This window comes from Agelaius tricolor, unplaced genomic scaffold, assembly GCF_023055355.1.
Source record: "Agelaius tricolor isolate 1412-34295 unplaced genomic scaffold, bAgeTri1.0.p SCAF_33, whole genome shotgun sequence".
In the NCBI taxonomy this organism is placed as follows: Eukaryota; Metazoa; Chordata; class Aves; order Passeriformes; family Icteridae; genus Agelaius; species Agelaius tricolor.
The window spans coordinates 1,385,534-1,408,398 of NW_027269293.1; the positions used below are offsets into that span (position 1 = coordinate 1,385,534).

Consider the following 22,865-nt stretch of genomic DNA (forward strand, 5'->3'; position numbering starts at 1 on the left):
AACACCAAAGCACAACCCCCCCCCAGTGACACCAGGGCACAAAAACAGGGGACACTGAGGACACTGAGCCAAGCAGCAGCCACGGAACATCTGCCACAGGGGGAAAGGCAGCCCTGGATCCTCCTGGGACAGCGAGGGCTGGACGAGACCCCAGCTGCTCCCCGTGTCCTCCAAAGGGCTCTGAGGGGAAACTGTAAAACTGGAAGCACAGTTCAGACACACAGATGGCACAGAAAAGGGATGAGATGGGCAAACACCGCAGGAACACGGAGAAAAATCAAAAAATAGTAACAGGAACGGAACAAGAATTGGAAAGGAAAGTGATAGAAGAGGAAAATAATAATGGGAGGGGGGAAAATGAAACCAACAGGAACAAAAACACACAGGAACTAACTTTCCAAGTCAAACTCAGGGTCACTGAGAGGGCTGCTCAGACCAGAATCTGCAGAAAACAGTAAAAAATAAATAAATAAAAGATACACTTTTGTAAAAATTTCATGCTAATTAAAAAAAAAACAAAAACAAAAACCAACATAAATCTAAAGAGGAAAAGAAAGGTATTTTTGTGCTGATTAGGACAGGATATCTAAGGTGTGCTATGCTGTCCCCTCTCTGAGCTGCACATTCCCATTCCCATGTCCCTCCTCTGTTCCACTGCTGGGGACACGATGGAGATTCTGCCTGGGGTCTGGAGAAGAACCTACAGGCCCCTTCTGCACCACAATTTATTGAATTTCAATGTCTTTAACTCAGAGAGCACCTGTGGATTCTTCCCCTGCAAACTGCACCACAACCACCAACACATTCCAAGCTCATTTTTCCATCCATTCCCATTTTCACCCAACGTTTCCAAAATTCTGTGGGAGGCAGGTGACCAACTCCCCCAAATCCTTTAAAACCTTTTAGTGCTTAACAAACGATAGAGCAGAGTAACACCAGGTAGGTCAACTCTGGCCAGAGAGACTTGGAAAGGAAAGCATCTCCTAAAGGCAGACTGGACACAGGCAGTGTCTTTTGGGATCTGCAGAGCCTTAATGCAGGTCTTGATGTCTCAGGTACCCTTTATAAACCTCCCAGAGCCAGAATTCAGAGGTACAGGATGTCCAAAGCAGTGGGGTCAACACAAGACTGACTCCATCCATCCCATTACCAGCTGACTCTGCTGTCCTGTGGCACACAGAGAAACCCCCAGTGAGGGAAACCCATGAACCAGCACTTCCAGCTGCCTCTTGGCACCAAGCTGGAAGGCCACAGCTTTTTACTTTTATCTCAGCACAGTCTTTTCATCTGAGGCAGTGCAGCTCCTTCTCTTGGGTCTCTCCCACCTCCCTCCACCTGGAGCAGCCACAGGATGCTCCCAAAGGAAGCACCAGACAAGGGCAAAAAACCCAAACCAAGCCAGACAAAGTGCTGAGCTGGGAGCACTCAGAAGATCTCCAACACCTGCAGACTCTGCTGCAAGAGCTGCTCTAAGAGCTGATTTAGGGACCTACCTGTGCTGGACCTGCAGTGAACCTGCTGCCATCCCTCAGCTCAGCACTGCTCCTGAGCCTGGGCTGATCCCCACAGTGCTTCCTATCTCATTTTGATAAGAGCCCCTCAGCTCAGCCCTGCTCTCTGTCCCTCCTGCCAGCCCCACTCTAAGGAAACTGGACAATGCTAAGGACAGGACTGGGATGGGAAGGGGAAACAGGAGCTACAGAAACATTACCAACGAGCACACAGCAAAGAAAAAAAAATACAAACAAACTGAAAACAACAGCCAGCCCCCAAAAAGCACAATAAATTCCCTTCCAAAGCCTCGAGCACCAGGAACTTGGAGGCAGAGGTGTGGCCAGGCACTGGGTCAGCATGGCCACGTGTCCATCTGGGTGAGGACTCGCCAGGGGTGCTGCAGAGGTGCCATGCAGGCAGCTGGGACATGCATGGACATGGGGACACGTGTGTGCAGGAGGGAGGTGCCCAGAGCTCAGCACTGTGGCACAGGCTGGCCCAGCCCTGGCAGTGCCCAGGGCCAGGCTGGACAAAGCTGGGAGCAGCCTGGGGTGGAACTGAGTGGCCTTGAAGGTGCTCCCAAAGCCCAACCAGCCTGGGGTTCCATCACAGCATCTGCACCAAGTGAGGAGAAGCTGCCTCACCTGCACCAACCAGCTCCTTTCCCCTTGCACAGCCCCTGGCTCCCAGCAGGAGTGGTTTGGCACCAGAAAACACCAGCTCCAGGTGTGGCTGGAGCACTGGGTGCTGGGCAGGCTGCCACACTGCATCTCCCCACCCAGGAGCTCCCAGCTGGGGCGCAGGGCAGCACTGGCACAGCCACTGCACTCGGAGCTCAGCCCAGAAGGCACCAATTTCTCTGGAAATCCAGGAAAACCCTTCTTCTGCCTTGCCAGCACTGGGCACAGCCTGTGCAAGGTCCTTGAGGATGCCAGCAAAGGTGGCTCCCAGCATCCCCACTGAGCACAGACAGGGCTGGGGCTCCCTCACTGTGCCCTAGGGCAGCTCTGGCTCTCCAGGCTGTGCCTTAGGGCAGCTCTGGCTCTCCAGGCAGTGCCCAAGGGCAGCTCTGGCTCTCCCTGGCTGTGCCTTAGGGCAGCTCTGGCTCTCCAGGCAATGCCCAAGGGCAGCTCTGGCTCTCCAGGCAGTGCCCAAAGGCAGCTCTGGCTCTCCAGGCAGTGCCCAAAGGCAGCTCTGGCTCTCCAGGCTGTGCCCAAGGGCAGCTCTGGCTCTCCTGGCTGTGCCCAAGGGCAGCTCTGGCTCTCCTGGCAATGTCCAAGGGCAGCTCTGGCTCTCCAGGCTGTGCCCAAGGGCAGCTCTGGCTCTCCAGGCTGTGCCTTAGGGCAGCTCTGGCTCTCCAGGCAATGCCCAAGGGCAGCTCTGGCTCTCCAGGCTGTGCCCTAAGGCAGCTCTGGCTCTCCAGGCTGTGCCTTAGGGCAGCTCTGGCTCTCCTGGCAATGCCCAAGGGCAGCTCTGGCTCTCCTGGCTGTACCCAAAGGCAGCTCTGGCTCTCCAGGCAGTGCCCAAGGGCAGCTCTGGCTCTCCTGGCAGTGCCCAAGGGCAGCTCTGGCTCTCCTGGCAGTGCCCAAGGGCAGCTCTGGCTCTCCCTGGCTGTGCCCAAGGGCAGCTCTGGCTCTCCTGGCAATGCCCAAGGGCAGCTCTGGCTCTCCAGGCTGTGCCCAAAGGCAGCTCTGGCTCTCCAGGCTGTGCCCTAAGGCAGCTCTGGCTCTCCAGGCTGTGCCCAAAGGCAGCTCTGGCTCTCCTGGCAATGCCCAAGGGCAGCTCTGGCTCTCCAGGCTGTGCCCAAAGGCAGCTCTGGCTCTCCAGGCTGTGCCCTAAGGCAGCTCTGGCTCTCCAGGCAGTGCCCAAAGGCAGCTCTGGCTCTCCTGGCAATGCCCAAGGGCAGCTCTGGCTCTCCAGGCTGTGCCTCAGCAGCTGCAGGCAGGCAGGGAGGGCTCAGGGAAGGGCCAGGTGCCCTCTCCTGCCTCCCCAGCAGGACAGGCTGGTCAGCAGCAGGTTACCTGGAGTCTGGAAGTTGATTCTCCTCATCTCCACGGGGTCCTTGGGGTGGTGGGGGGCAATCTCAGCGTTGTTCAAGAGGCACTTGGTCCGTGGCTCTGAATCTTTCCGTTTGCTTCACAACAAAGCCAAAAAAAGAAACAAAAGAGACCAGAAAGAAAAAGCAGCTTAGCTTCTGGGCCTTGTGGTCTCAGCTATTTCTCAGCTACTCATGTTCAGGCACGAGCAAAGCTCCCACAGAAAAGCAAAGGTGCAGCCAAGGGTGTAAAGTACATAAAACATCAGAAAAGGGATGAGGTTTGGAAGGCTTGCCAATGCTGTTTTAGGGGTTGACAATGGCCTGGGAGCCCCTCAGCAGCTTTCAGGTAAGTCTGGAAATTCCCCCCCTTCTCCCAGCAGCAGCACAAACTGGCAGCCAGGAGCAGCTGAGGTGCTGTGAACTCATACCTCACCCTCCCTGCTCAGAGCAGCCCCCACTGAACTCTGCAGAGCAAAAAATGTTCCAATCTGGCCAAGCCATTTCCAGCCTGAGAGCACCAGAGCCAGCAGAATCGTTTGGAAAAGTACAGAATCTCCTGGCCATGACCTTGGGTTTTGAGCTCTGATATTGCTGTTGGCTTGTTCAGGAGCTCTCAGAGCTGCCCTGCTGCAGGCAGAGAAGTCAGAGCAGCAGTTTTCAATCTTCTGTGAACTGCAGAACCCTAAAAATGTGGGTTCAACAAACAGTGTAGACACATCCTCTCCCAGCACAGCTGTGCCTGCTGAGATCCACCTCTCCTTGCCAGGCACCAGAGCCTGCTCCAACCCGCCAGCTGAGCTGCACATGGAAGTGCTTCCTAATATATTTCCCTCCAAATGGCTTAGGTTAGCTTAGGCAGCTGAAAAAGTCTTTGCTGACCTGGCTCATTCTCCTTGAAGAGAATTTAGAAGCAAAGCCCAGTGCTGACCTAAAGATGTGATAACTCCTAGCAGAGAAGCAGTGATGAGCTGCTGCTGGGAGCTGAAGCTCTCCAGAGGGCAGAGAATTTGGCCCCAAACCCCGAGGTGGGAAAGGTGGTCCCAGCCCTTCCAGCAAGGGGCTGTGGAGCTGCTCACCTCTCCTATTCAAGCCTCCAATCATCTGCCTGCAGCAGCAATGGCAATCACTTAGGCAGACAGGAGGTTATTCAGGACATTTTTAGCTGTCTCTTGATGTCATTAATAGCCAGAAGAAGTGGTCTGAGCCCTGCCAGCTCTGCATGGGGCAGCATTTTGGAATGACACCACTTTGCAGTTTGGGTTTATTTTTGCTGCAGTTCTGAAACTGCTGTTAACAGTTCATGGACTGAACCCATCAGTTACTTTCAGTGAAAGCTCTTCCAGTCTTGGAAATGCTTGGGAAAAAGCCTCATTTCTGCAGTCATAAACAGACTCTGTCAGAAGCCCTTGGCTGAGGGGACAGAGCAGCTTCTGCCACAGGACAAGGCCAGCCCAGCTGTGAGAATCCTGCTTGCACTGTGCCAGTGGCTCAGGGACAGCCCGTGTGGAGCAGCCAGACAGGCAGAAACCCACTTTCACCTCTGACTGCCACACAAATGAGAGCTTCTCTGCTCCATTAACCCAGCACTTTATGAGCCATTTACTGTCACTGCTGCTCAACCTGAGAAAGGGCCGTTTCATTTAGGAATGGACAAACAGGAGAAAGCTGGGCTTGCTTTGCTTTTTCTGCCCCAATTCAAACGTGGTCCCAGCTAGTCTGATATGGGATTTCTGTGAGGACAGATCTAGAGGTGGGAACTGCACCAACAAAGCCCCAACACCACACAGCAAACACTGCTTAACACACAGCAAGCAAGAACCCGAATAAATGGCAAATCTGGTGCTCTTACCTGTCTGGTTTGCTGTCCAGGAAAGCAGTAAGTGGAGAGAAGACAAGAAAAATGCTCGGGTTAGAAAGGACTTGCAGAGCTAGGGGGAAGCATTTGCTCAGCTCTAACCCTGGCAGCAGAGGTGGGAGCAGCAAAGACCACCCAGCCACAGGGACACCAAGCAGGAGCCCTGAGCCCTGGCCCAGAGCAGCCTCCCATGCTGGGGTGCAGAGGGCACCGTCCTGTGCATGAGGGAACACACAGGTCAGAGATGGAGCAGGGCTGGGAGAGCAGGGCTGAGCAGAGCCACCTCTGCTGGCCATTGCCACCTTTACTGACTTTGCTCAGCCCCTGCTGCCCCCTTCCCTTGCCCTGTGTGTGCTCAGGGACCCCCATGAGCTGCTCAGAAAGCCAAGGGAAAGGGAGACAAAAAGGGGTTTTCCCTTCTCTCTCCTGAAGAATCACACCCTGCTCCTGTCTCCCAGCTCCAGCAGAAAACCAGGCTGAGAGCAGTGGAGGTCTCTGCTGCCCCCCAGCTCAGGGGTGCCTCCCCTGCATCCCCCCAGTGCCCACAGGCAGCAGCAAGGCTGGGTCCTGACACACTCACTGCCCAAGGGAGTGTCTGTGGGACAAGCACAGCTTTCCTGGGAGGGCCATGGGGCACCATCTGCAGCAGCAAATCCCTGCTAATCCCTCCTGTGCTGGGCAGACTCTCCCATCCCAGCATTTGTGCCTCAGGGAAGGATTTCCCCTCAGGAGCAGGACAGAAATCCCCTTTAGGTCCCTGGGGACACTCAGAACCATCTGAGGTGTGAGCAGCTCTTACTTTTTGTAGAGCAGGATGGCGATGACGATGCAGATGATGAAGACCACGGCCAGGACGGGCCCAATGACCCAGATGAGCCCCTCCTCACCATCAATGATGGGCTGGGGGTCGGGGTTGTCCAGCTGGATGGGGTCAGAGAAGGGACTGGCAGCATAGGTCTGCAAGACAGGGAACAGGGTGGAACACAGCTCAGAGGTGGGATGGGACTGAAGAGGACCAAGCACAGGATATTCCACAGGAGGAATTGCTGGAGAGGATGTGAGCTCTCTGCAGCACAACCCAAGTGCTGCCAGGGAAAATGCCCTCTTCAGCCCAGAGAAAATGCCCTGTTCCTGGGCATCCACATGAGGGGTATCTCCCAATGCTCCAGTGAGACAGAGCACAGAGAGATCACACTCACGTGAGGCTGCAGCCTGCCCTGTGTCTGTCATTCCTGCTGCTTCTGTTCCAGCACAGCCCTGAGCCCTCACCCCTGCCACAAACACACAGACACTTTCCCCAAGCTCTCACGTAACCATCTGGATTTTGACAGTCAGAGGGGATTACAGAGCAAGAGGGAAGGGATTAAAACAAGAATTAACGCTTGGTCTGGTGACTGAAAAAAACCAACCCTGACAAATAAATACAAAGTAGTGAAACACTGTGTGTGTCCTCTGCTGCCTCTGCACCGAGCTGGGTTCTTGAGGAGGATCAGAGGCACATCCAAACCCTTCAGAGTCCTGACAAAGGATGAATTCCCATCCTACACAGGAACTAACAGCACAGAGAACTGGCACGGCTTTGGGAGAGCAGCCAGGGACAGGACAAGAACAGGGGCTCTGGCTCCTTGAACTCCATCAGCTCTGAGCAGGCTGGAATGCTGCTCCACACTGAGGAGCTGCTGTGGATCCAGGCCACTGGGAGTGAGTCTGCAGCACCTTGTTCTAAAGCAGAAATTACCTCAAGCTGCAGTAATCCGATTGAGAAACCCATTCAGGAGCATGTCAGCCTAATCCTTTAATATCAAATACACAAGTAAATATTTACAGGGGAAAAAAACCTCTGAAAACCCTTAATTTCCAATAGCTCTCTGCTACAATTCCATAGGGGGATTTAAAAACAACAAAGTATTAGGCTGTTTCCTATTGTGTGTGAGGGAGGAGGCAGGTAAATATTAAAATAGTTGTTTTCATAAAGCCAAGTACAGCCCCAGTGAAAACAGCAGAGATGCTGAATTGGTAGAGAGAACTTGTAGTTTTCCATAAAAAAATGGAAACCTCTGTGCTTGAAGAGGAACTTAGCAATGCCCAGAGTGTGACATGCTCTAGGAGCAGGATGTCTGGGGCCATTGCTCTGAGGAGTTAAAGAACAGCCTTTAAAGGAAACTACTGTTCAAAAAGGGGTTTGACCCAGGGCTCTCTGAACTCTTGTGCTGTCCTGAGGGGACAGCTCACTGTTCCCCCCCATTCTGGACTCCAGTCTGGAGCCAAGTGTGCAAGGTCTGCCCACAACAACTGGGACAATCACAGCTCCTCTTGTCCTTGCTGCTTGGAAGAGACAAATGCAGGCACAAGCACAAGCAGCTCATCGAGCACAAGAGCCACAGCTGGAAAGAAAACCCCTCCAGGATGCCAGGAGGGCAGCAGGGCTGGGGCAGGGAGCAGAAGAGCAGAAGGGCCGGGGGAAGCAGGCGGCACTTACGGCCTCGGGTTCCTGCAGCACGGCCAGGATGAAGAGCACGTATTTCTGGCCTGGCTCCAGGGCTCTGTTCTCAAAGTTGTCGTAGTGTTTCATGTCCCCCAGGATGAAGTGGGAGGGCAGGGAGCGGAAGCGGGCGGCGATGTAGGGCCGGGGGAAGTCCAGCTGCCGCGAGTGCCGCAGGCTCCGGCGCCGCAGCCGCGCGATGTCCTGCACCAGCTGCGGGGGCACAGAGCACCTGAGAGCCTGCACGGGAGCAGCAGGGAGAGCCAAAGCCCCCTCCCAGCCTGGCTGCTCCCTGGCTGCCCTGAATGAGGAGCACAGGTATTCCCAGCCTGGCTGCCCTGAATGAGGAGCACAGGTACCCCAAACCCCCCTCCCAGCCTGCCTGCCCTGAGTGAGGAGCACAGGTACCCCAAACCCCCCTCCCAGCCTGGCTGCTCCCTGGCTGCCCTGAATGAGGAGCACAGGTACCCCAAACCCCCTCCCAGCCTGCCTGCCCTGAATGAGGAGCACAGGAACCCCAAATCCCCCTCCCAGCCTGGCTGCCCTGAATGAGGAGCACAGGTACCCCAAACCTCTCTCCCAGCCTGGCTGCCCTGAGTGAGGAGCACAGGTACCCCAAACCTCTCTCCCAGCCTGGCTGCTCCCTGGCTGCCCTGAATGAGGAGCACAGGTACCCCAAACCCCCCTCCCAGCCTGGCTGCACTGAATGAGGAGCACAGGTACCCCAAACCCTCCTCCCAGCCTGCCTGCCCTGATGAGGAGCACAGGTACCCCAAACCCCCCTCCCAGCCTGGCTGCCCTGATGAGGAGCACAGGTACCCCAAACCCCCTCCCAGCCTGCCTGCCCTGAGTGAGGAGCACAGGTACCCCAAACCCCCCTCCCAGCCTGGCTGCCCTGATGAGGAGCACAGGTACCCCAAATCCCCCTCCCAGCCTGCCTGCCCTGATGAGGAGCACAGGTACCTCAATCCTCCCTCCCAGCCTGGCTGCACTGAATGAGGAGCACAGGTACCCCAAACCCCCCTCCCAGCCTGGCTGCCCTGATGAGGAGCACAGGTACCCCAAACCCCCTCCCAGCCTGGCTGCCCTGATGAGGAGCACAGATACCCCAAACCCCCCTCCCAGCCTGGCTGCCCTGAATGAGGAGCACAGGTACCCCAAATCCCCCTCCCAGCCCTCAGGTCCCCATCCCATTCCCGCTGTTCTCTCTCCCCCCTGAGCTGAGTCCAGCTTCAGCCACACTCACCTCCTCCAGGTCCATCTCCTCAGGGCTGCCCAGGGGGTTGAGGAACTGTCCCCCCCGGGACTTCCTCAGAGGCACCACCACAATGTAGAAAGCTCTAAATGTTGGGAATGACAAGAAAAAACGGAAGGAATTAGCCATGGAAGAAGGGAGAGCACACACTGATGTGAGTTTGCACAAAGTGCCCCACTGGCTCGAGCCCCTTATTCTGCATTCAGCACAGCTGTTGTTCCTGGGAAGAGCTGGACTCAGTGGCAGCCCCACATCTCCTTGTGCACTCCCTGCACACTTCTTCGGCTTTCCCTGCTAGTTGTGGAAGTGCCTCCAAAAGGCAACAGTCAGGAAGGCTGGAAATGCAGGGATCACCCTCCTGCTATTGCCCCCGGGGCTCTGTGGTGCTCTCCAGCCATCAGGGCTGACCCCCAAAACACAAACTCAGCCCCCCACCCCCGCAGTTAAACAGAAACCTACTGGACAGGCACAGAGCTCTTCACATCGGGGAGAATCACCACCACGTTGCCATCAGCATCAGGCTTGTGGGTCACCTCTGGCTTCTTGGACAACATGTCAGCAGCGGTCCAGGCTGCAACGTTCTGCTGCAGCCCCCCCATGCTGTTGCCCTGGTTCATCAGCACGAAGTTGTAGAAGGTGCGGGGCCTCAGGTGTGTGATGAGTTTCTTGGTGGTCCGGCCGTCCACGTCGACGTGCAGCCCGTTGTACTGGATCTGTGGGAGAGGAGAGCCTTCCCTGAGCAAGGCTGGTGCTGCTCCAGCTCCTTCCTCCCTATCCCTTCCATGTGCAGGGAACACAGAGCACCCAGCCCTGCAGAGCTGGGGCACACACGGGGGAAAAACTCCTGCCCTCCACTTGCCTTGTATGGGGTAGGAGAGTTGTAATTCTCAGGGAACTCCCAGCTCAAAAGGACAGATGTCTTTGTCACCATCTTCACCTTGAAGTTTTTGGGTAAAACTGCAGAGAAAAAAGTGAGGAGGAAGGGGAGAAAGGAGAAGAAAAGGCAGCAGAGGGAAGGAAGAGCAGGAAAGAGAAGGAAGAGAATGTCAAGTGCTGGAAGAGGGCCCTGCCAGGCTGGGTCTGGCTGCGGCTGCAGGAACTGAAGGGATTGCTCCCTCCTCCACTGTGCTTGAGTTTTGCCAAGGTCCATCTCCCAGTGCTCCCTGTCCCCATGCCTAACCCCAGCAGGGCACGTGGCTTTGCCCCCACACTCTGGGCCTGGGTGGCTGCTGCAGGAACGAGGTGCTGCCTGGCTGAGCATGCTCAGGTGAAGAAAAACCCATCCCAGGTCATGGCTTGAGGGTTTGTTTTTTTTTCTTTTTTTTTTTTTTTAGTTTTTGCTCTTTTCTTTTGGCTGCTTGCAAAAGCTGAAGAAAATGCTCTTCCCACCTGTACAGCGACTGGCCCCCCCCTTCAGGTGCCAGTGACAGGAGGTGTCCGGACTTAACTTAGAAGAAAGCGGTAAAAGGGACTTACCTGGCCCAAGGCAGAGAGGAGCGGAGGGACTGAGTGTGACACCAGAGTGCTTTGCATTTACTCACGAGCCTGGCTGAGCCCGGCCTGACCTCTCCAGCTCTCTTGCCTCACCAGCCCCGGATACAAGGGGAGAGAGGGAGGAGAAACCGGTGAGTCCTACCTTGGTCCAGCTGGAACGTCCGATACTGGACGGTCGGGCTGTAGGGCCCGGGGCCTTTACTGGTGTGAGCACGGATTTTAACGTCATAGGCGGTGTTGGGTTTGAGGCCGTTGAGGGTGTACGAGTTCTCTGGGGAGGGGGGCAGCTCTTTTTCCAGCAGGTTCCCGGGAGAACCGGCTTCCCGGTAGGCCACGGTGTATTTGACGATGGCGCCGTTCCTCTCGGCCAGCACGGGGGGCAGCCAGCCGAACTGCACCGACATGGATGTGACATTGCTGGCCTCCAGGATCTGGGGGTACCCCTTGGGGATGTCCTCGGGGGTGCTGAGTTCCTGCACGGCTTCCTCCCCGAAGCCAGCCCGGCTTTTCACGGCCAGCTTGAAGACGTAGGTGGCGCCCTTGTGGATGCTGGTGGCGATGTACTTATCCTCCAGAGCTGAGAACTCCAGCGTGGCCAGGGGGGCCACGTCCTTGCGGCCAAACTGCAGCCGGTAGCCCAGCACCTGGCCCTCGGCGCCCAGCGGGGGCTCCCACTTCACCAGCAGAGTGTTCTCCTCTGTCTGGTGCACAGACAGGATGGGCTTTCCTGGGACTGGGAGAGAAGAGAGACACAGGAGCTGCAGGGACTCTTCAGCTGCAGCGATGTTCCAGCTGGGCTCCACGGAACCCCAAACTGCTGCCACCCTGCACAGGTGGATGGGCCCTAAACAGTTTGGGAAATGAGGAGCACTGCCAACATGTCAGCTGTGAGCTGCTGACACATTCCTGAATTTATATTCTTCCCTTTGTTCAGGATGGAAAGATGTACACACAGCTCCTCCCCCATCCCTGGACCACTCATCCTCCACCACTGGGAAGAACAGACTCAGGGGTCAGACTCCCAGCCTCCTGTCCCAGCTGCTTCCCAGGGCAGGGAAAAACAAACCTGGAGTCTCCAAAGTCCCAGCCTCCCTCCCTCTCTCCATTACACAGCCCAACTCATGCAGAAAGAGCCTGGAACAGATTGGCCCAGGCTGGGGAGTCCAGAGCAGCTGAGGGTGAAGCAATGAAGGATGGAAGGAAGTCTGGGCAGCCCCAGGTCCTGAGCAGTGGGCACAGGGCCAGCTCACACGGCTGGCAGGCAGCTCATCGCCCACTTGGGTACAGAAGGAAGCACAGGCAGAGGAGCCAGAGCCCAAAATGTGTGTGAGGCAGAGGGCAGGGAGAGCTGCTGCTTGCTCTGAGCTGCTCCTCTCCTCTGGAGGAAGGGAACTCACAGTGCTGGTGCATTTTCAGTGAGCTCCCCCACGTCTGGGGGTTCTGGGGAGCTCAGCAGTGCCATGTCTCTGCCTAATGAGCCCTGGCACTGGCTGACTGCTAAGCAAGCCCACAGCCACAGTTAAATGACACGTGCAGGCCCAGAGATCCCCGAAGCCAGAGAAAGCAGAGCATTAATTCCAGCAGCTCACGCGTCATTGACACTCAGCTCCACTATTAGAGATCTAATTTCCTTCTCTCCGCCTTGGTATTATTCCTCCTGGTTGGACAGGAGGAGAGAAAATGGAGCTGGGAGATGTCCCACAGCAGGAGCCTGCCCAAGGGGTGAGGGCTGGAATGCTGGAAGGAGGGAGCAGGGCAGGGTTTGAAAGGGTCACACTGGGGAACTCTGCCTGCTGCCTCCACTGACACCTCCTTGGGGATGAGGGGCTGTCTCTGAAACAAATGCTGCATTCCTTCCAAAGTGCCAAAGAATGGCAGGGAGAGCCAGCCTCCTCCCCTGGGAATGCCTAAGGAACACATTAAAGAGAAAAAGAGTGCCATTACCTTTATGTTTCAGTTTTTATCACAAACCTTACTGTAATCAGCTGAGCTTGAAAGTATTACATCTGCACAACAAATATTGTTTGGAATAAAGGTGAGAAGAAAGTTCAGAGACGGGGAAGTGTTTTATTTTGCAATTGGTTTGGACAGTAAAGGAGAAAATTAGATGTATTATTGTATTTAAATTCAGCCCCCAGCCCTGAATGATAAAGAAAGAAATCTCTCCTCTCAGAAGGTGTATTGACTCAATACTGCAAAGAAGGTAAGAATGTTACAGAGCCATTTGAAAGATTTTTTTTTAAAATAGCTATTTCAAGTCAGGGGAAATTGAGTTTTGGGTAATAGCTGCTGTGCTGGAGAAAACATCCCTCTGTGACTGATCACCTGCACTGCAAATCCTAATGGAAGAGATGAGGGAGGGTGACAAGGGAGAGTGACAAGGGAGCCAGGCAGAGAGAAAGGCTCCAGGAGAGGAAAACAGAAAGGGTGGAGAGCCTCAGGAAGAAGGAAAGCAGAGAAGCAGGGAGTTAGGGAAGAGAAACATGGGCAGAACTGCAGGGGAAGGAGAAGAGGGTGAGTGAATAAAAAGGCTTTGGCTGGTACGTGCAGGCAGAGCTCAGATCCCAGAAATGGGAGCCAGGAAAGGTCAATACTGTCAGAGTTTCTCCCTCCAGCAGTTCTGAACACAGGGGATGTACACCAGACATGGCAGCAGAAGAGAAGAGTGGGCAGGACAAGCACCACTGTCTGCCTGCTGCTCCTCAGGTCTTTGCAAGTCACCACCCTGAGAGCAGAGCTGTGCTGTCCCCAGTGTACCTGCGTGGGCCACCTGGCAAAGCTGCAGCCTCTCCAGTCACTTTCCTTCTGATGCACTGGAATTTGCAGCCCAAGACACTACAAGGGACAAATTATCCTCTGTTCTGTTTCTGGGTGTGCCTGGGCTTTCTGAAGCACTGGACAGAAAACTGTGACATTTGGTGAGGGCTGCATGTGAGGAATGAAGGTGTTTCTGCCTCCCTACATCTAATTTTGCCTTCGGGGCAGTCTGGCTCTTGCTGCAAGTCTGTCCTTTGAGAAGGGAGTGGGATGAAAGAAGCTGAGTGTGGAGAAGCCCCTGGCTTTAGGGAAGGGGTGAATCACACTGGCTGAGGAAAAGGCTCTCACCTGCACCCTTGGTGGTGACCACTTTGGGTTTGCTGCGGGCACCATCTCCCTTCATGGTGTAGGCGGCCACGGTGATGGAATAGGCAGTCTCGGGCTGGAGCCCAGCAATGATCATTTCCTGTTTGCCAGATGCCAAAGGGAAATCGTGTCAATATTCAGACCCACACCCAAGAGCAGCTCTCTCCTCCTGGCAGGAGGCTCAGCCCTTTTCCAGCATGCAGGAACACCAAATCCAAGGGCACGAGACACTCTGGGGCTTCTGTGGGAAGTGGCAGAGGGGGAGAGCCCCATTCCCCTGGAGAGCCACTCACAGCTCTGCAAACACAGCCTGGCTCTGCAGGGCCCTGTGCAAGGCAGCCTCCTCCAGATCTGCCTCTCACACATTCCCTGTCTTCACACAAACCACTTCAGCATCCAAATGCTGTCGCTCCCTTCAAAGCTTTCCTCTCCACTGTGCGGCCTCAGAGGAGGCTCAGAGGTTTCAGGGAGATTACATTTTTTTTTTTCACCATTACCCCTCTCTTCTCTCCTCAAGAGATATTTTTAATGCTTTCATAATATTAAAGGGATTGCTTGAATGCAAAGTGCAAGACGACACATTCTGCTCACGCTAAAGCTCCCTGCTAAATCCCACCCCCTCCTTCCCATCCTCTATCAGCCTCCCCACACCTGGCTCCCAGGAGCTTTTGTTGGAACACTGGCCTCAAGAACAGCCCTTCCCCAGGAGGGATGCAGCCTTTCAAAGGGCTGTGTTGGAAAAGGAACACCCGTGCTAAATCAAACAGGATGACAGCACATGCAGCAGGGTTTTCCCCAAGGCCCCAGAAAGGAGGGAGATGGGAATGTTGTGCATGTTTTATGGCTTTCCACTCTCCTCACCCCTTCGTGCATTCAATATTAAATCTCAGGGCAGCACTTGGGAAGAATTTGTTAGTCCTGGAAATAACTATTTCCCCTGATGGTGAGTTGAGAGTGGAACAGCAGAACTTTGGAACGGTGGGATTTTGATCAGTGACTTTGAGGCCGTCAGCTGCAGGGACAGGTCTGGCTTCTGGAAGTCAAGAAAATTGTTCTGCTCTCACACCTGCCACTGAGCTTTATGAAGATTTTAGGAAAGGGGCTTTGCCTCCCTGAGGCTCATTCTCCATCCTTCAAAGGGAGGTCCCTCACTTGTGCAGGGCACTTGGCAATGCCCAGGAGACACAGACACCACCAGTTTAGTTGTGTGTTATCTCAGAACCTTGCCATTCCAAGAAGAAAATGCTTTCTCCTACTTCTTGGTAGCTGGAGGATTTTGGAAAACATTTATCATTTTAGCAGAAATAGCAAATGCCTAACAGCCAAGCTGATTTGAAGGTACTTCAAAAGGAAAAGCACCAATAATGATTCAGTGCTTTGCATCAATGAGTTTCTAAAAATCTTGGCCCTTTGAGAGTACAAAGCATTTGTTCATGCCGTGGTAGCTCAGGACTCATGGATTCTGTGCTCCCAGTGCTTCCCAGGCTATCTTTTCCAGACACAGAGGTTACAAAGCAGCCCATCTGAGCTCCCTGGTCTGGTGGAAGGCGTCCCTGCTCCTGGCTGGGAGTAGAACAAGATGGCCTTTAAGGTCCCTTCCAATCCAAACTATTTTAGGATTCTCATCTGTTCAAAGCAGTCCCAAATTCAATATGCCATCTGCTTCCCCGTGGAGGAGCAGCAGACCCATCTTTCCTTCAGAGCCAAAGGGAAAACCCTGTGGGATTGCTGCGTGCTGACAAACGACACGATCACAGAGGGGCACGGAGCAGTGACAGGGAGGGGACAATGCATGGGAACACCAAAAACAGGCTCTAAAACAGGCACACTTGCACTGCAAAAAACAAAAACAAAAAAAAAGGAAAAGGAAAATATAAATATTACACCACAACAGGAAGTGGGAGAAGGGAAGAGGCAGAACCAGCATGGGAGGGTTTTGATGTTTTTACTTACGTATTCAGCAGTGTCATCCGTTTCCCACTGGGCAGAGAACAAGAGAGGTTTGGCACGTGAGAATACAAGAGGGGAAAGAAGGGAAAGACAGAGACACAGCATGAGGAAGGAGTCCCTGAGCAAGCAGCCACACAAGGTCAGAAGTTACCAGGCAAGCATGAGGGAAGAAGTAGAGTGGGAGAAATTAGTAGATTCCACTGTGGCCTTGGCCTGAATTAAAAGACTTCCCAGACACAGCAAGGATGAATGGATGGATGGATATTTATCTATCTCAGTGCTGGGACAGCAGCTCATACTCTTCCACAGCAACATTGTCTGGGAGCACAAACGAGACACAGAGGTGCGGCAGAGACAGAGGTGTGGCAGACACACAGCCACATCTTGTCCCACGTCCCCTTTTGGCCCTTCTGCAGAGTCACACTGCCCAGAACAGCCACATCCCCCCTTCCCCAGCCTCCTGAGGCTCGCCCAGGCTCACCCTTACCTGGGCATCAGCCAGCATGATGTCCTTGATGTGGGGCAGCCCCCTGGCCTCGCCGTTCTCCATGCGCACGTAGTGCACCTGGTAGCCGCGGATCTGGCCGTGCTGCCGGCTGGGCACCGGCGAGCGCCAGAACACCTGGATGGCCGAGGAGTTGAGCACCTCCACCTCCACCTTCCGTGGTGGAGCGCTGGGCACTGCAGGGAGGGAGGCAAGCCAGGGGGCTCTGGTCATTGGGGGTCAAAATTCCGAAGTCTCTTTTCCCAGCCCGGCACTCGAAGGAGTCAGAGCTCTTCAGTTCTCGGTCTCAAGGTTGTTTATTGTTCTTTATTGATAAAATTTTTTCTCCTGTCCTTCTGAGGTCAGTTCAGCAAGACAGCCCAGGACACTCTGCCTGCCCCTGGGGTGGTGTTATGTCTTTATACTAAATAATATGTATACAATGTTTGCAATTACTTTCCAATACCCATCACCTATGTTAGACAGTGAGCTTCTACTCTAAACCAATCTAAAAGTGCCAACATCATAGCAGAAGATGGAGGCAAGAAGAAGGAGAAAGGCTGGACACACCCAGATCCCTCCATCTTGCCCTCTGGACCTTCATTCTAGAAACCCCAAAATCTACTTTTCCACCCCCTGATAAATTCACTATCGTTCTACTTAATTTTTTGTGGCTTGCTGATCTTCATCTAAGGTTGGTAACTTGCTCCATGGGTCATAATCAAACCCACAGGGGCATTCTGGGCTCTGTGCCAGGTCTCTGAGCCCCCTGGCAGGGCTCTTGGCTGCTCAGGACAGCCAGAGGGATGTCCTGGGTGCTGACAACTGAGGGTCTGCTGGGAGCCCGTCCCTGCTCCTCTGGGCTGTGCACACACTGGATTTGAGCTCTGGGAGGAGACCTGAGCACCTGAGCTCACCTGGCACTGCCCTCCCAGTTCTGGGGGATTGTGAAGTTCTGTGGGACCTGATCCGCACAACCTGGACACAGGGATGGTGTCACTCTTCAGAGCCATCAGAGAGATGAGTGGCATAAAGCACACGTCTTTACTTCAGACAGCTCCTTTTATGCATTGCTCTGATCCAGGTAGACCTGATTGGTCATCTAATCAATACATTTCACCTGACTGGCTAATTAACACCCATTTATAAACAATCTTATGAGAATAACAAGAAAACAGGTATTAGGAAAACAACACCTGCAGGTTGTTTTTAATAATAAGCTATCATTGTTTATCTCCAGCTCCCTAAATTCCCCCAATATTATTTGAGGTTCTACCCTCACATTGAGGGTGCTCCTCTCCCTTCATACACCCATTCATGCTTTTCCCTGGTTTTATTTTACTGTAGAAATACCAGGAAAAGTCAGGTCTCTCAGCGGGGTCACTGACCTGTTGTCACTCAAGGTTTTTGAAACTTTAACAGATTCCTCCTTTCTATGACTGACAAAAGCTCTGACCTAAGGAGGAGGTAGTAACAAGGAATGTGTGGGAAGAACTCTTTAATACTTTAAAACATGTGCTCCCAGGCACAGGGTGGGATTCTTGGGGCTGTCCCATGTAGGACCAGGAGCTGGACTTGGCTGATCCTCGTGGGTCCCTTCCAACTCAGGATATACAATGATTCAAGTTCTGGCAGCAAAGGTTTTCCTCAGAGCAAAGGTTTTTAGTGCCTTGGCTGCTCCTGGCTCAGTGAGAGCATCTTTGCAGGGGGAGTGGTGCAGTCAAGACTCAGAGATATTAAGACCAATCCAGGGGAGGGGAACCCTACAGACCCCATAAATGCAGGGGAAGAGAACCCTACAGACCCCAGTGCTCAGATAGCACCAGAGGATGGTGCAGTCAAGACTTGGAGATATTAAGACCCTGTAAATCCAGGAGAGGGGACCCCTACAGACCCCATAAATGCAGGGAAGGGGAACCCTACAGACTCCGTAAATCCAGGAGAGGAGAACCCTACAGACCCCTTAAATCCAGGGGAGGGCAACCCTACAGACCCCATAAATGCACGGGAGGAGAACCCTACAGACCCCAGTGCTCGGATAGCACCAGAGGATGGTGCAGTCAAGACTTGGAGATATCAAGACCCCATAAATGCAGGGGAGGAGAACCCTACAGACCTCATAAATGCAGGGGAGGGGAACCCTACAGATCCCATAAATGCAGGGGAGGGCAACCCCACAGACCCCATAAATGCAGGGGAGGAGAACCCTACAGACTCCGTAAATCCAGGGGAGGAGAACCCTACAGACCCCATAAATGCAGGGGAGGGGAACCCTACAGACCCCAGATAGCGCCAGAGGATGCCAGATGATGGGGTGGTGGCACCAGGTGATGGGGTGATGGCACCAGAGGATGCCAGGTGACGGCACCAGAAGATGCCGCACAACCCAGATCTTGGATCCCACTCCAGCTCTGGCCTGGCACCACTCAAGAGCCACGGGAAGGGCCTGGCTGTGAGATTGCTGATGGGAACAACCCCCTGCAGGGACAGGAACCCTCCCCAGCAGAACCCAAACCCTTCTCACTCACCATCTTCATCCGTGCGCACGATGACCGGCGAGCTCTCCGGGCCCGGCCCCACCTCCGTGTGAGCCACCACGGTGACGCGGTACTCGGTCCACTTCTCCAGGGACTCCAGCAGGATCTGACTGGTGGTTGGGGGGATATCATTCACCTCCTTTAGCTCCGTGTCCTCCGAGTCCAGCGCTCGATAGTGGACGCTGTAGCCGGCCAGGACGCCGTTCTGGCTCTCGGCCGGCGGCGGCCGCCAACTTACCAGAATGGCGGTGGAGCGGGTGCTGACACATTTTACATCTTGAGGGGGGGCAGACGGTTCTAGGAGGGGGGGAAAATTCAGGAGCAGGGAAAAAAGGGAAAGAAGGGGAGGGAGAAAAAAAAAACAAACAAAAGATGGGAAAGATAAAAGAAAAAAAAAAAGGAAAATGATAACAAAAAAATCTAAAATAAAACGTACGAAAGTTTGGTTTAGGAAGATAAAATTAAAAGAGAAGAGAGCTTTTTGTTGTTGTCTTTTTTTTTTTTTTTTTTCCGAAATGAAGAGGGTTTTTTTTTAAAAAAAAAAAAAAAAAAAGCCAACAGAAATTAAATGGGGCATCAAAACTGAAATGGTGTAAAGCAAAGGACTAAACCAGCAAGCGGGCCAGCCAAGAGGGTCCTGCTGCTTCCACTAAGCTGGCACCAGCTACACACCCAGCTGCACCCTATAAAAACCCTCTCCTTTGGCTCCCTGTTTTACAGCAGCCTGGCAAATCCTGCTCTGGCTGGGAAAACACTTTCCAACCTCAGTCTCTGGGATCTTGAATTTCTTTGAAGGGATCTGTGAAAATTAAGTAAGAAAAGCAAATCTTTTGCCAGGAGGCTTAAATTTAAGAGTCTGTACCTCCAGATGGAAGTGATTAGCTGTCCCCAGGCTGGAGGAGGCCAAATCCCACAGCAGGAATGCCCAGGACACTGCCAAGCCATGGTGTTTAGAGAGGAGGGTTTTGAGAAAGCACTTGCAGAAGGAGGGAGGCAGTGGGTTTGGTGAGGTATTTGTGTATCCAGGGGATTTTCCAAAGCAGCACAGGTCTAATTCCCACTGCACTCTCTGCCTGAACTACACCAGGGCGTTTCTGGGAGAAAACCTTGGGAACTGTGGCCCTACCCAGGCACCTTCTCAGGGTGGCAGCAGGAGGGTGACCAGGAGGTGGGGAAGGTAGAACCCACAGCTCTCCCTTAAAGCTCCTCTGGTTCCATCCCCTGCCCTGGGCAGGAGCAGCTGCCACCATCCAGGGGGCTCCTTCCTGGCCCTGAACACTTCCAGGAGCTGGCCCACACTTCTGCCTGTCACTAAGGACAACTGATCAGCACAGGGAAGCAGAGTGTGATCCATTCTCAGGGCAAATCAATATCTCCAATATCACCCAGCTGCAATAAAGAGCTTTTAAGCCTCTGCAGACAGGGCAGGAAACTGGGGTTGACTCACAAGCCCCCCAAGTATCACCTGCAAGAAGAAGTAGGTCAGTGCTGGTCACTGCTTCTCATTCCTCTGATGCTTTTTAATCAACAAAAAGCTCTTTTAGTGAGGAATGATTGTTTTCAAGCCTCTAACTCCCATCCTTGAGTCAAACCCAGATGTTTAGGCCCAGTTTGCCTCGAGGACTCTGCTAAATCCAGTCACACCTAGCCCAGCTGGCACTGGAGTGAGAGCCACACACTTTGCAGGAGACAGAGGGAAGTGGCTTTTCAAAAAGGGCAGAGATAATCCCTCCACTGCTCTCTGAGCACCCTGCCCAGTAGGACATTTTGGGTGTTTTCCTTCTATTTTTATGCACTATTGCTGTCTTTAACCTGGCAGAATGGCCCCCTTCTCCCCAGCACTCCCAGTGAGGAGGCTGACAAGCCCTGGCCATGGCTGGCCACGCAAAACAACACAAAAGATGTCAAATGAACCAAACCGAAAGGAACAAACTGGGAAATAAAACATAAATCAAGCCAATAATTTGAAACAAAAAAAAAAAAAAAAAAAAAAAAACCAACAAAACAAAACACCAGAAAGGAAATCATAATAATAAAATAATACTGATATAAAAAGTGACTCCTTCCAGAACATTCCCAGTCTGTTTACCTACCTTCCACGCTTCAACTGCTAACTTATAAGACTTTCTTACAAGAGAACAAGAGGAACTGAGCTACGAGGCCAGACCAAGCTCCTGGTGGGTTTCTGCACATGACTGGCTTTTTAAATGTCACTCTGCTCATGATGATCCCCCCAAGTCCTCCCCCACCAGCAGAACCCCAGCTACTATTGCAGAAATGGCAATTTTGGACCCCAATCTGTTCTCTTTTGCTACACTGTCAGCACAGAGAGCAGGAGAGCACGTTCCCAGATCTCCTTCCCTCTGGCTCTCTCCATCTGCTGTGATTGTTGCACCTCTCCAGGACAGAGGTGCACAGCTCATCCCATGTCCCAGAACCAGCTCAAGGATGGTTTCAAGGTATGGAGGGACAGACTCAGCCCTCTCCCATTGCTGCCACGGTGCCATTCCCTTCTTTTTTTGGTCTTCATCAGAGGCTGGGCATATTAAAAATCCACCTTTCCTGCTTAGTTCCAGCCAAAGCCACCACAGCTGAGAAACCCACTGCAGAGAGGGTCTGACCTGACCTACCCTTCATCCTGCACCTCATTCTGAAAGCCCCAGAAGCAGAGCTCAGCTCCAGCTGGCACTGGGCTCACTGTCTGCGCTGCCACGCTCGCTCACTCACCCTCTACGCTCCAGCACAGGGACCTACTGAGAGGCCCTGGGGTGAGGCCTCCTTTGGGGATGGTTTTGCACTTTCTCTGGTCAAAAAGGCACGGTTGGGGGTGGGTGATGGGGGAGAAGGCCCAAGTGCTGCCCGGCCCCCTCCCCGTCGGAGGAGAACAGCCAGGGGTGCTGGCTGGCCACGCTGGACACGCCTCTGGGAGCTCATGGCCCTGTTCCCTTCACAATCCAGCCCAACCTGTGTGACCCTGGGGACGCTGGGGACAGCGCCAGGAGCCCAGTGCCACCAACCCCGCTGGGGCTGCGAGCTCAGCTCTGCAACCAGCCCCTCCCTGGGCTCAGCCAGGAGCCCCCAGGCAGCAGAGCTCTGCCTTGGCCTGCTGGCCGGTTCCACCAGCCTTTTGGGACCCCTCCCCACCCTCCCAGGGCTCCAGGACATCTGGGAGTGTCTGCAGAGCCACCGGTGGTGAGCCTGCAGCCACAGGGTGGACTGTATTTGTGAATCTGCTTGAGACCAGCCAGTACTCACCTGAGCTGCACCTTTTACATGCTTTAAAGTTGACTGTCCAAGCCACAAGAATGACCCTTACTGACCTTGCACAATATCATGTTTTTTAACCCTTTAGGTACCACAGACTTTGGGTATTTCATTCACTTCGTGTTCTGTGAGGAGGGGGACAGGAGGGAGAGCGGAGCTACGTGGGGGGAAATCCTTCCTTGGGCAGGAACAGAGGGTGAGAAAGCCCCGTTGTTCCTCTACGCCTGCACGTGCAGCCTCACAGCACCCACCCTGCCACCCCTGCCTGCTGAGCACGCTTTGCCCTCTGGAATTTCCCACTGGGAGAGTTGCCAGGGAGCCTGGGAAGGTCATGGCTAACCAGAAAGGGCAAACCAGCTTCTCCCAGCCACGAGAGCCTGTCCGTTTTACAAGCTATGTCTCTGGTACTTGAAGAGTTAAAACCCAGCTACTTCAAGAAGAAAAAGATACTTTACCTTTAGTTTAATGGATTTTACTTGGGTTATGATGCTCAGGAGGAGCCACCCTGGCAGGGAGGTGCAGGGAGGGGCTGCCACATGCGGGTGGGTGCTGGGAGGGGACAGCAGGAGCAGAGGGGAGAGCAGGGAGAGGCTCTGTCACTCCAAGGACAAGATGCCATCGTGGGGTGACATGGCCCAGCCAGGGACAGGGACAGCAGGGAGCCGGCTCATCGGGTGCAGGGCATGCAGGCAGGCAAGCAGAGAGCAGAGAGAGAAGAAAGAAGAGGCATGGAGCAGGCCAAGGAGGAGCTGAACGGAAAAGGAGCTGAGGAGGGAAGACACAAAAGCCTGTCCCGAGCCAGAAGGTCTGTGAGCCGAAGGATGTCACCCGGAGCAGGGAGAATTGACTCGTTCCTCCAACAGCCAGCCAGGAAAAAATGTTTCACCGT

General features: G+C 53.8%; 1 protein-coding gene across 1 annotated transcript in view; it reads right to left on the bottom strand.

Moving 5' to 3' along the window:
• The window catches only part of PTPRS (protein tyrosine phosphatase receptor type S), a 165,159-nt gene that overhangs the window by 19,340 nt on the left and 122,954 nt on the right, over nucleotides 1-22,865 (bottom strand). The window contains exons 12-23 of the mRNA XM_071451787.1: nucleotides 18,704-19,009; nucleotides 16,179-16,372; nucleotides 15,695-15,721; nucleotides 13,724-13,841; nucleotides 10,761-11,351; nucleotides 9,984-10,081; nucleotides 9,584-9,837; nucleotides 9,116-9,209; nucleotides 7,867-8,082; nucleotides 6,187-6,344; nucleotides 5,382-5,393; nucleotides 3,516-3,628 (exon numbers count right to left, since the gene is read on the bottom strand). Of these exons, the coding sequence (XP_071307888.1) occupies nucleotides 3,516-3,628; nucleotides 5,382-5,393; nucleotides 6,187-6,344; nucleotides 7,867-8,082; nucleotides 9,116-9,209; nucleotides 9,584-9,837; nucleotides 9,984-10,081; nucleotides 10,761-11,351; nucleotides 13,724-13,841; nucleotides 15,695-15,721; nucleotides 16,179-16,372; nucleotides 18,704-19,009 (2,181 nt within the window). The remainder of the gene's footprint in view (nucleotides 1-3,515; nucleotides 3,629-5,381; nucleotides 5,394-6,186; nucleotides 6,345-7,866; nucleotides 8,083-9,115; nucleotides 9,210-9,583; nucleotides 9,838-9,983; nucleotides 10,082-10,760; nucleotides 11,352-13,723; nucleotides 13,842-15,694; nucleotides 15,722-16,178; nucleotides 16,373-18,703; nucleotides 19,010-22,865) is intronic.